This window comes from Gouania willdenowi, chromosome 18 (genome assembly GCF_900634775.1).
Source record: "Gouania willdenowi chromosome 18, fGouWil2.1, whole genome shotgun sequence".
In the NCBI taxonomy this organism is placed as follows: domain Eukaryota; kingdom Metazoa; phylum Chordata; class Actinopteri; order Blenniiformes; family Gobiesocidae; genus Gouania; species Gouania willdenowi.
This window is the reverse complement of record NC_041061.1, coordinates 16,550,961-16,564,722: the sequence shown is the minus strand read 5'-3', so window position 1 is coordinate 16,564,722 and position 13,762 is coordinate 16,550,961. Positions and strand designations below refer to the sequence as shown.

General features: G+C 36.8%; 1 protein-coding gene across 1 annotated transcript in view; it reads left to right on the top strand.

Moving 5' to 3' along the window:
• The window catches only part of LOC114480827 (serine/threonine-protein phosphatase 2A 56 kDa regulatory subunit beta isoform-like), a 51,377-nt gene extending 40,468 nt beyond the window's left edge, over nt 1–10,909 (top strand). The window contains exons 3-8 of the mRNA XM_028475248.1: nt 6,263–6,364; nt 6,672–6,764; nt 6,931–7,061; nt 7,518–7,577; nt 10,736–10,844; nt 10,889–10,909. Of these exons, the coding sequence (XP_028331049.1) occupies nt 6,263–6,364; nt 6,672–6,764; nt 6,931–7,061; nt 7,518–7,577; nt 10,736–10,844; nt 10,889–10,909 (516 nt within the window). The remainder of the gene's footprint in view (nt 1–6,262; nt 6,365–6,671; nt 6,765–6,930; nt 7,062–7,517; nt 7,578–10,735; nt 10,845–10,888) is intronic.
• Nucleotides 10,910–13,762: the final 2,853 nt, after the last annotated feature.

Genomic DNA, 13,762 nt, shown 5'->3' with positions numbered 1-13,762 from the left:
CAATAACGTCAGCGGAACGGCCAAATTAGGACTTCGACTCCAGGCCCAACACTTCGAGCAATCCGCCATTTTTATTTCTCGCTTTTATTTTGTAGTCCAAGCTCAAGGATGCCGAAGTTATGAGAGGATAAGTCAAAATGTTGGGTTGTTGGATGTAGTAACCCACACGCTTCATTACATCGTCTCCCAGCATCAGAACCTTTTAGAAGTGCCTGGTTGAGTTTTATTTTTCACAGAAATGTACCCACATCTGTGGGTAAGGTCATTTTTGTGTGCGCGAAGCACTTCAAGGATGACTGCTTCTGCAACCTCCGCCAGTAAAAAGAAGGATTTGCTGAAAGACTTTGTCTGATTGAGGGTTCAATTCCTTCTATCTTTGGAGACGACGAACAGAGCACTTCAGACTTCATATGTTAGCGCTGTGTGCTCGTTTTAGATCCTTGATGATATGGCCTACGTGGTTTAATTTAAGTCTAAAGTTTTCATTAGTCATTTCATTTTGCCGTTTTTGTCTCCGAAAAGCCTGCATTAAAATGCATTTCGTGACGTTAGCTTGGCGCTAGCGTTAGCTCGGTGCTTGTGTTAGCTCACTTGTTAGGGTTCTGCAGGTTCATCATCTTCATTTTCATCTCGCTCCACCGGGTCCGACTCTGGCTGGAACATGTAAGGCTGGATGGACAAGTCTTCCGTTGTTGACATTTTGTAAATAACCTCTGAATAAAAAGTTTATGCAGCGCTACATAGCCGTATCTCTTCTATCAAACGTCCTCTGGCCCTACATCACCGTGCGGGGAGGAGGAAGTCGGTGTCCCGTCTATAGACACGCCCACTCATGAATATGCATAACTAGGCCGCAAATCAGCCTGTTTGTGTAGAGTTGATCAGAAAGTGACTTTTCAGAGGCTAAAACTCTGGAAAACAGGCGAGTTTGGAAAAATAAACCTCAAATAATATGTTTTTGGGGTTCTTAGAACAAATGGAGAAGGGTGAAAAATAGCATGATATAAGGCCTTTAAGAGCAGAATTCAACATAATATACTGTCTGAGCAACAGCAACATTTTTTTAAAATCTTTTTTTTCTAAACAGGTAACAGCAGAAACATTTTTATTTTATTAGGGAGCAGCATAAACAGGCTATTTTCAGTAGCAAGTGTCCATGTAAAGAGTGAGGTGAAGTGATTGACCACACAAAATGTACTGAGTGCGCATCGTACTGAGATTGTATATGCGCATGTGCGGAAAATGAATTTTTGCTAAAAAAAAAAAAAGAAATCATTTTTGTTTAATTTTGTTTTCAAAGTGAAAGAACACGTGTTTTTTTGTTTTGTTTATTGGACTATATTAGGGTTAAGGTTAGGATCTCAGTACGGAGGTAAACTCAGACCATGACTCTGGCTCTTCATGTGACATGACGACATCCGACCCAGAGCCGTATAGATAGAGAATTGCGACAACGGAAGTCCAAAATACCTGACCGTCACGTGACTCATGTAAGACTGAATTCAGAATTCCTAGAAGTTAGTGGCGGGCCATTCGAATCCATTGATTCCTTGTGACATAACTGGGATTTTTGGTAATTTGTCATCAATAACTACATTGATTGACAATATGTATACAGTACACTGTCATATGTATGTGTATATACAATATATGTTTATGTAGTCCCATAAATATTTTTTTTTTCCCTAATGTAAAGTCGTATTAATAATAGTGTAAACAGCTTACCTGCTTTTTTGACATAGCATATTTATTATGTTCATACACATATAAAAATAGACATTTTTTACGATGCACTTATGCACCAAGATAAACTCATAAAATAAATGTCTAACAAAGTCAGAAACATTAATAAATTGTCATGCAGTTTGCTGTGCTGTATGGGGATGCTGCTGAAAATGTATGGCTTCCCAACCGAACCAGAGAACAGAAAGAAATAATAGTTAGCCAAAGTCAGCAGGAGCAATCTACATAAATGAATAAATAAAAATCAGGATTATAACAATAAAAAAAAATCTGTGAGGCGATCATATTCAAACACTTCATTTGCACTTTTTCCACAAACAACACAATTGAAAAGCTTATTGTTTGACAAAAAAAAAGATATGTAGCCTATGTGGGTAGATAAAACTGTGTGAAGTCAGCGCTGTATATTTGCTAATGATCCCTTAATTTTCTAATTTTTCTTTTTTTGAACATGAAAACAGCAGTGTATCTCACAAAGAAAAAAAAATGTAATAATAATAGTAATAAAAAATGAATATAAAAATAAAAATTAGTAGTTTAGCATGCCGTAATGCACACGTTAATGGGTTTAGATACGCTGATGATAATAATAATAATAATAATAATAATTATAATGCCTTACAGTTCAAAAGTGCATCACAAACTGTCTAATCCGCTCTAGCTCCATTGGCTACAACAGTAAACTGATCACTTCCAGGAACTATTGTGAGGCTCCATGAGCCGCCATTGCTGTCAAAAAACAAAAACGAACCATTGGAGTGAATGGAGTTGTTGCAACTCTATCTCTATATCCCTCTGATCCGACCCAATGAGCAACGGACTTTCAACATAAAACAATAATAAAAAACTGCGTTAATGCGTGATAAAATAATTGACGTTAATGAATTAATGCGTTAATGCCATAACACGTTAACTTGCCCAGCATTATTACAAACCTTAAACAGTAGTGCAAAAAGAATAAAAATATGGATGAAATGACATCTGAAATGTATAAATACCAGCTATCCCCAAAGTCAACCATGTGACCTCCTGCTGAGGAGCTTAGTGGGGAGCTAGTGAGAGGGAGAAGAGCAGAGGAGCGTGGGACGGTTACAAAGGCTGCACAGATGGTAAGAAATATATGGATGGAGAGGAAACGTCGAGTGGAATGGTTTGTGGTTCCCAGAGGAATCAGAGAGGTGGAAGGAAGGATAAGAAGGAATAGCAGGGGAATTGCTTATGTTACAGCCATGCAAGCAAAAGTCATGAACATGTGACACAGGAATGACTTATTTGAAAGAACTAAGTAGAAATACATGCTAAAATAGACAGTATAATAATAATAATGCAGAATGAAGAGTTTGATAGCATGCTCACGTTCTGAAACACAATGTTTACATATTAAGTATATACAGTATATATCAGTGGTTCCCAAATAAGGATAAAGGAGCACATTTCAGGGAAGATTCAGCAATTGATTTTGAAATAATCTAGTTCTCAAAATTCACTGCAAACTATCAGTACCATTGCTCAATAAAGTACTGTATTTTCTTCTCATGAATTGAAACAGGATTTTTTTATGCTGTAGAGAACATATTATAACATTTCTGACAATAGGAGAAACAATTAGCTACATTTTACAAAGGAGACCAGATTTACTTACTATACTACAATAAAAGTTGCATGGTATTAAAAAAGGAATAAAATCCACTTTAAATTCCACTCATTGTTTTGAATTTGTAGATTGAGTCTTAGGGACTCAATGTTAGAGACACAGTTAGGAGTTTAGGAGATCACGCTGTTCCACAAATGAAAAAGCATGTAAAACTATGGAGCGATACTTAAGAGGGTGTACACATTATTTGACAAAAATGCAAATGCAGTGGTTCTCACAAAAGATTGGAAACCACTGGTGTGTGTGTGTGTGTGTGTGTGTGTGTATATATACTGTATATATATATATATATATATATATATATATGACAAGATATGACTGGCTGAATAGTTTGTGTGGCCCTTTTAAACCGAGGTGAGAATTTTGCAGTGTTGCAGATGAGCGGTTGAAACGCATACACTGAATAAATCGTGACGTAGCGTGGACTCGGTGCATGACTTACCAGTTGTTCTCGCTCAGTGTGTGAGTAGCGTCAAGCTGGTTCTGCGCTGGTTGAAGTTACTTGGAAACTAAAAACTGACTGAGAGAAAGCTGTGCGCTAGCTCCAATGAAAAACTTCAACTTCTATGATCGGAGAAAACTGATGACTCGGATATTAGAATGTACTGATGTACTGGATAGTGAGTTTAAGTAATTTTTTTTCTTTTTCAAAACTTTATTTTAGGTGGCAAACATGCTAAAAGAAAATTCAATATGGGGTACATACATTCAAATCAGAGGATTTTAAATTATATTTTAAAGGATAAATTTCTTATTTGTCAGACCTCTTAGTATTTCAAATTACTTCCTCATTTTGTATTTAAATTGGAGGATGTTGGGTTTCCTTTTAGGAATATAAGATATAAAATCTTCCAAATAAAGTAAGAAGAAGTTTAATGGGGCAGTATTATGAAAAAATCACTTTATAATGGTTTAGCTACAGTGATATACATTCCTTTTGCCTCATTCCGAGGGCCAAATTCGAAAAAGTTCTGTTTCCTCCCTCCCTTGTTATTGTAAAATGTCAGCTCCAAACGGGCCAGTTGGATTTTTCTTGCGTTGTGATGTCACAACGCGGAAACACCTCCTCCTGACAATCCTGGCTCCTCCTACCCGACATAAGAATGTGAACTCCTCCCTCTCAAACTACCTCACAGGTAAAACAAACATAGCGAAGGCTGGTTGATATTACAGTTAATATCTTTACGTTCAGTATATAGATAATCTAGTATATAAATAAACAGAAGTGCGGTCACATCAGTTCCACTTTTAGTAGCCGTTATATCACCTTGTATCACCTTTATGGGATGATCTGACGTGTTTGTGACCCAATGCGACGCAGCAATCGGACAAAACAATGGACGATTGTTTTAAATGGACTAGTTCTGTGGTCATACGAGTAAGGAGGAAAAGGACGACTGTTAATGATGTTCTACTGCTGCTGCTGTGATAAACACATGCTGGAGCAGTGCAAGCAGAGTGTGTGTTCACGCCCACCAGGCGAGTTTGGGAAAATATACCTCAAATACAATGTTGTTAGGGTTCTTTGAACAAATGGAGATGGGTGAAAAATAGCATAATACTGGACCTTTAATAGAAAAGTTCCATATCCTTCTTATCAAAATAAAAACAATTATATTCCTTTTTTGCTGGTTGATCTTAATCCCACACTGAGAGTCAAAGATATTTTCGACATTAAACCAGAAGAACTTCATATGAATACGTTTATAAAATACATGTAGAATTGTTTCTGTCTCAACATTACAGAATACACAAGAATCACAAATATCAGCTCTGTATTTTTTAAGAAGGTGGTTAAATTGAATGTATAATTTTTAAAATAAACATCGACTTTGTTATAGTAAGACCACACCGTTATCCAGTTTATTCCTTCAAAACAGACTATTCCAATAGCTTTTGGCACGATAATTAGTGAGTTCTGCATTTTTTTTAAATCTTTGATATTAATGTCATTCAGCAAGCTGTCAGTCTTCAACATAGGTTGTTTATTAAATATATTGCTGCCTTGTAATAATCTTAAGAAACATGCTGGTATCGCATTAAATACTACCGTATTTTTTGGACTATAAGGCGCACCAGATTATAAGGCGCACTATCAATGAATGGGTCTGGCCGGGTCTATTTTCATACATAAGGCTCACCGGACTATAAGGCACACCAGTTTGTTGTTGTTATTATTATTATTATTATTATTATTATTATTATTATTATTATTATTAATAAGGCTCATTAAGTGAAACAAAATAGTCAGATAAGTCAAACTTTATTCAACTCATTAACAATAACTCAACATTGTTCAGGTTTAACACAAAATATAGAACAGTACACTGACTTTTTCCGTTCAGTATGTTGAAGCACAGTACTGGTACATATCACTCCACGAGGCGTCTGACTACGGTAGCCCCGAAGCGCCAAAAATCCATCAAGTGGTGCAGCTTCATAGTTTACCAAAGTTGTACGAAACATTTTGACATATTAATTTCATACATAAGGCGCACCTGATTATAAGGCGCACTGTCGATTTTTAAGAAAATTAAAGGATTTTACGTGCGCCTTATAGTCCAAAAAATACGGTATACGATATTCTCGTGCAGATATTGGAATACTGTAGGTTTTTAAGAATTCTGTGTTTGATGGTTATTCACCATTCTTGTTTAGCAATTGTGAAATAAACAAAATCTTTTTGTTTTCATTTATTATAAAATATTTATTTATTTTTATATCTTATGTTTTTATTGTTTGTGGGGATGGAAATTTTGTTTGTGTATAAGAAGCTGTTTGCTGTTTCTAGGCGTAATTCTGCTGATAAATTCCATAATTGCTCACATGTTTCTGTCACTTTTCACCTTTTCCGACTTTTCTTAGATCTCAGTAAATATCTTCCGTACTCTCCCGCCAAGTGAGAATCCAGAGTTCGACCCAGAGGAGGACGAACCCACACTGGAAGCCTCTTGGCCTCACCTGCAGGCATGTTATTTTTGCTTTTTACATCAAACAGAACAATGTGGTATGTCTAAGAATCGAGGTTGTTTGTGGCTTTACCATAAACTTTCCTTTTTTTTTTCTCTTGCATTTTTAATTATTAAATCATTTTAAAACAAGTGAACTAGCGTCACATCAAACTACTGCCTGTCTATTGAAGCTGAACGAAAATAAGGAAAGGCAAACCATCACAATCTAATACTTTGTTTTTTTATGATTGAAAATTCCAACTAATCATAATTAGAGAACAAAAGTGACGGTATCTGATTTTATGCATTATTGTCTTTTGCAGCTGGTCTATGAATTCTTTCTGCGTTTCCTTGAGAGCCCAGACTTCCAGCCCTCCATGGCCAAACGCTACGTTGACCAGAAGTTTGTCTTGCAGGTAATTTTTAAAGAATATTTTCCTAACAAGTAAAATGCAGTCAGACACCTAAGTCCTCTTTTTGAAACCAATAATCTTTTTCAGTGTTTTTGTTGTTTGCTTTACTATTTCTTCGTATTATCTCAGAAATGTCGCTATGTGTTTTGTGCATGTGTGATGTGCGTAGCTTCTGGAGCTGTTTGACAGTGAGGACCCCAGGGAGAGGGAGTACCTGAAGACCATTCTGCATCGTGTCTATGGAAAACTACTGGGCCTCCGAGCCTACATCCGCAAACAGATCAACAACATCTTCCTCAGGTACGTTGCACTAGCCCTCTGGTGGCTATAAATAGCACCTCAGCATCAATAAATCAAACATTCGTCATCAGCTGGGGACGAAACAGCAACTTTGAAGATCCCATGTACTCTACATCAAGCATTTATGTTACTGCCTGAGAATTAATGGACGTGAAAAATGTATTAAGAGCTTTTATTTTTTGTAACTTCACTTTTAATTCCATAGAAAATATCAGTTTAAATGTGTCTCTACCCTTCCTCTGAATCAGTAAGATGTTATGCATCGCCTTAACTGTTCGATAGCTCTGGCTATCAAGGCCGCTGAGGGTTTTTTGTGCTGAGTCAGCGGCTGTCGTCGTCATGTTTGCAGTATGAAACTCTGCAGGGCGAGCCGAGAGGCTGCTTTCTTTGAAACCATCGGCTCCCGTTGCAGCTGTGGTGTCATTCTGCCGCTCTCGTGTCGTTTCTGATCTCCAGGTTCATTTACGAAACTGAGCACTTCAATGGAGTAGCTGAGCTGCTGGAAATCCTTGGAAGGTCAGTAACCACGGACACAAACATCAAGAACACGCTTTCCCGCATTGGTGGAACATTAGAGCCATAACGAGGAGGCATTAGACATGCAAACACCGGATTACTGTCTTTATTAATGACTCAATAGCAGCAAAGACAGGGACCCTTATGGGTGAACATCATCACTGCTGTTGCATTTTAAAGACCATCAGTCAACCTGTGTTGACTGATGGACTAATAGCAACTAAAAATAGTAATAATACAAAAATAATAAAAATGTACAAATATAATTCAGATAGACAAGAATCAAGAAGCAGGAGTTGAACAGGGATGCTTCTACTCTGCTGTATCATGTTGTAATTTACAGGTCCAGCACTAGAAGCTAGACATTTGCATCATTAAAAACCAAAGTTGGTCTTTTTAAAAGACCAACACAGGAAATGAATGTAATTTCATATAATGGCAGCCTGAAACTACTCTCTGCGTTTTATCTTTGCTTTTATTGTTTCCTTGTAATTTGAGGTGAACTAAAAATAACAGGCGCCAACAATGACTGAAAAGCCTGATATGTTGGCTATAGAAATATGTTTGTTTTGCAAATGGTTTAGTCATTTGCAAAAATAAAACAGGTGTAATATATTAACACAGTGACTTTGAAGAAGAGGATGAAGGTGAGGAAGAGCGTAATAGTGAGGTGAGAACAGAATGGAAGGATAAGCAGTGAGTGAACTGTGAGTCACAAGTGGAGGGGGGAGAGAGAGAGGTCTGCATTCATGCTGGTGGTAACAGAGGTAATTATAGCTCCTCCCACACACAGGGGGGGGGGGAGGATGCACTGTAGATTTAAACCCAGAGGGAGGAATGAGATGCAGAAAGGGTGGGAAGAGACACTAGCGAAACAGCACAAGTATCCATTAAAGATGTCCTATAGCAGACTAATGTGCTATTTAGAAATCCACGCTAACAGGTGGACGGAGCCGTCACACTTTCTAAATTTAGCCCCCACTCTGCTGCTGCTGCTGCTGCTGCTGCTGCTCACTTTTGTCTTGGTGGGCTGAGACTGGAGCCTGAGGTTGTCAGCATGTGTAACACAGTGGTCCTGTCACTGGAAATAGACCAAGTCTATCAGCACTACCCAGGTTTGGGCTCAATTATGATTGTAATCGTGTATTTGATGATTAATTACAATTATGGTGTAATTGTAATTGTAACTGTAATTTTAAAAAATCACTTTTTCAAATTTTTTATAAAAACTACAATTTAATTAAACGCAGAGTTCTATGGCTTACACACATGTAGTTAACAACACATGTAGTTAACATGTGTAGTTAACAACACATGTAGTTAACATGTGTAGTTAACAACACATGTAGTTAACACATGTAGTTAACAACACACGTAGTTAACAACACACGTAGTTAACAACACATGTAGTTAACAACACACATGTAGTTAACAACACATGTAGTTAACAACACATGTAGTTAACAACACATGTAGTTAACAACACATGTAGTTAACGACACACATGTAGTTAACGACACACATGTAGTTAACGACACATGTAGTTAACAACACACATGTAGTTAACAACACATGTAGTTAACAACACACATGTAGTTAACAACACACATGTAGTTAACAACACATGTAGTTAACAACACACATGTAGTTAACAACACACATGTAGTTAACAACACACATGTAGTTAACAACACACGTAGTTAACAACACACGTAGTTAACAACACACGTAGTTAACAACACATGTAGTTAACAACACACGTAGTTAACAACACACGTAGTTAACAACACATATGTAGTTAACAACACACGTAGTTAACAACACACGTAGTTAACAACACACATGTAGTTAACAACACACATGTAGTTAACAACACACATGTAGTTAACAACCAACATGTAGTTAACGTAGTTAACACCACCACTGTATTACACATGTAGTTAACGACACACATGTAGTTAACGACACACGTAGTTAACGACACACACGTAGTTAACGACACACACGTAGTTAACGACACACACGTAGTTAACGACACACGTAGTTAACAACACATGTAGTTAACAACACACATGTAGTTAACAACACACATGTAGTTAACAACACACATGTAGTTAACAACACACATGTAGTTAACAACACATGTAGTTAACAACACATGTGTTAACAACACACATGTAGTTAACAAACACACATGTAGTTAACGACACACCGTAGTTAACGACACACACGTAGTTAACGACACACACGTAGTTAACGACACACACGTAGTTGACGACGCACATGTAGTGTATGTAGTTAACAATTGTAATTGTAATTAAAAAAAATGTGTTGCTGTCAAAATCGTACTTAATTATGTAATTGAGTTTAGATAATTTACTCTGTAATTGTAATTGCCATGAAAATTCTATAAAAATTATAAAATTATTATAAAATTATAATTTAACGCAAAACTGTGGAACCATGTTACAGTTCTACACATATGTAGTTAACAATTATTAAAATATGTTTCACATCAAGCTTTCCCACAAATTAAATCGAGGGGTGTACTGACACACAAAAGGCTCAGATGTCCACACCAAAAATATTAAAACGTAGATTTTAACCAATAGATAGGATAGAAATTACATGATAGATATTTGTTTTTAGAAAGCTAACACAAGACGATGGTTAACTTTTATTAGATTATTTATTTCAGGCTCAGTAATTGTGATTAATTGTAATTGAGGATGTAATTGTTTTCAGGGGGAAAATATTAATTGTCATTTAATTGTGATTGGAAAAAATGACGTTCTCCGTAATCCTAATTGATTTGCAATCGAACATGGATAAATGAAAACGTAATTGTAATTTAAAAATGTAATTGATCCCAACCCTGGCGCTACTCAGAAATCATGTTATTTAAATGTTTCTAGGATTCTATTATTTACATGTAAAACAGCTCAACCCCACTAATGCTGACTAACCTACATTCATTGGCAGAATGAACAATACACTCATATTGTGAGTACGAGCTGGTACTAAGCTAGCTTAGCCTGGAATGTGTGAAACATATTTAGAAAAAAAAAAGTTCTACTTCAATCAACTCAAGAATGTCTCCCGTCCTGCATTCTGTGTTATGAATTGTTTTTTTTTAATTTTTTATTTTTGCACCATAGCATCATAAATGGATTTGCCCTGCCTCTGAAGGCCGAACACAAGCAGTTCCTGGTTCGGGTTCTTATCCCGCTTCACACGGCCAAATCCCTGTCCATTTTCCACGCACAGGTAAGTGATCAACCATCACTCCTTTGCTCTGAATATGTTGACAGTGGTTCTCTGAGAGCCTTTGATAGGAAAGCAACACCAACAATGTGTCCAAGCTACAGGAGATTTGGATGAACGTTTTGGACACAAACCGGTTTATTCACGTTTGGATGACCTTTGGCGAGAAAAACTTTCCGTCTTAAGTTTTTGTGACAATAATGAGACTGAGTAATTTAAATACATGTGAATGAAAAGTTTATCAAAACTATATTCATATTTTTGTGACGTTAACTATTGAAAACAAACAAAATCCAATCAGAACCAAGTTTCTTTCTTGGACGGTATCCAATCAAAACTACTTTTGTCGTGTGGTAGGCGGGACAAGCGGTAATTGATCCACATTGTGCATTGATCACATCAAATCTGCCCGTGTATTTAAAAACATTAATACCATCCGATATCAGGTTGATAAATGCTAATTTGATATTTTAAAATGCATAAACTCTTATGCTTTCTATTTTAGTCGACTATACAGTATGTGTGGTGATTTACTTGGCTCAACGCTTAATGTCATTTATTTAACTAAAACTAGACAATAAGTGAAATAGTCCCTGATGCCTACATTTGACTGAAGCTAATTTGCATTTTAGTCAAAAAACTAAGACTAAAACTACATCAAAATTTGTTGTCAAAATTAAACGTGATAAACGTGTATTATCTAGTTGTGAGTTAATTTGACAATAATCTTCTTTACTGTGCAATTGAGTTTGTTGATACCTGGTTCATGTTTATCACCCGTCTCCTAGAGCAGTGTTTCTCAAATGGGGGTACGCGATGCCATGACAGGGGGTACTTGAGAGAGAAAAAAACCTCCAAAACAACAGAAGCATTAAACGATGAGGTTTTATTGTTTTTATTTTTAGTTTAGAACGATAATAATTATAATGATGATGGAAACTATCTTGATTAGAACATGAAGTGAAAATACAAGGATCAGTCTTGGTCTCACACCAGGCGGAAGATGACGGGAAATGATAAAAACTGTAGAAATAAATCTTTTCAGGAGGCACTCAATACTGTTTCATTCCACTTATATTTACAAAATTATATTCTTTAAAATGTGTTATCACTAATTCATTACATCAGCCTTTCTCAAAGAGTGGTCCGCGGACCACTGGTGGTCCTTGAGTGACCCTTAGTGGTCCAGTAGTTAAGTGGGCAAATACATTTTTAAAACTAATTGTTTTTAGATTAAAGGTGTTTCTCAAACTGTTGGCACTCAACTCCTAAACTAACTGTAAATTCTGTCTAAATTCAAATTGTGTCAGTAGGTAGTTTGATCATTTTAGTTTATGGCTATTTTGCAACGTTGCCTTGTAGCTAAGCTGTCAAAATGATAAGCGCACTGAACTGAAGATGGATTGATGGCTCAATACAATAAAGATAAATGGAAACTCTGACACAAAAAGAAAACTGCCTTATCCTGATGCATTTGATTCAGGTCTGTCTGTCTGTCTGTCTGTCTGTCTACCAACCAACCGACCTCCCTACCTATCATCTGTCTATCTAACAGAATTAGGTGGTCCCAGATTTTCCTTTTATTGGTTAAGTGGTCCTTGAAAATTGAAAACCACTGTCCTAGAGTGTTTTACTGCATTGCAGAGTGTACACAGACAGATTGAATAATTCCCTGTATTAGTATGAAAGATTTATATAAGTACATTCTAGAGTTATATAATAATGAGAAGGATCCTAACACTTGGAATTCCTGCAATTTGTAAATGCACCACAGAGAGGCAGAGTTGAGTTACACACTGTATACGATGCTGCAGAGAAGTGACTGAGTCTCACTTCTTCTTCTTCTTCTTCTTCTTCTTCTTCTTCTTCTTCTTCTTCTTCTTCTTCTTCTTCTTCTTCTTCTTCTTCTTCTCCTTCTCCTTCTCCTTCTCCTTCTCCTTCTCCTTCTCCTTCTCCTTCTCCTTCTCCTCCTTCTCCTTCTCCTTCTCCTTCTTCTTCTCCTTCTTCTTCTTCTTCTTCTGTAATGATGAGTGTAGGTGCTTATATGTGTCTAACAACACATTTGGTTTATGATGATGTTTGAAGACACAGAGGAAAGTCTCGCGCGCGTGTGTGTGTGTGTGTGTGTGCACATGCTTATAAATTTGTTCTGGTGTTTGTCACACATTGTTTGCATACACTGAACTTCACAAACTTGATATCCATGCATAAGTGTGTGTCTCTCCTAAGCTTCAGCATCACTCTGTCCTACATTTTCTGTTCTCACGCATGCATTATACACGCACGCACTGCAGGGTCACAGGAGGAGTATAGAAATAGGACTGACTCGGTTTTGCAGGCAATAATGCCGCCTTTTCTTGCTAATCCGTGTCATGCGTAATAAATTGCTCACATATTTGCAAAGGCTGTAGTTTTTAGCCAGTAATTTATATATTTTAATTGGTTCAACTTACTCACAGTAGAACCAAAACAATGTACCCAGTATTAACACGGCTAGCCACAGTCTAATGCCTATGAGGAGGCGGGTACTGCAGCATGTATATAATTTTCAAGCTAATTATGATTTAGATAATGGCCACCTTCAGAGCCACAACTTTCAACTCAAGCAATTCCTTGTGCGAGTGTGCTTAGCGCCCACAACTTTCAAAGTGTTGAGATGAGCATTAGAGGAGGGATTTCTAATCTTCTTGTGTTATTAGTACGGAGGCCCAGGGCTGATCGTATACGTTCCCTGCATGCTATTGAAATTACTTTTTAAAATTGCACTCATCTTTTTTTTTTTAAATGTAATCTACTCTGTGTTAACCTTGTGTTGGGGTACGAATATGTAATCAAATTGGGGTCATAAAGTTTTTGTGTACATTAAAAAAAACAAATAAAATAATAGACCTATCAGCATGCAGCTTCTTAAACTGTCTATC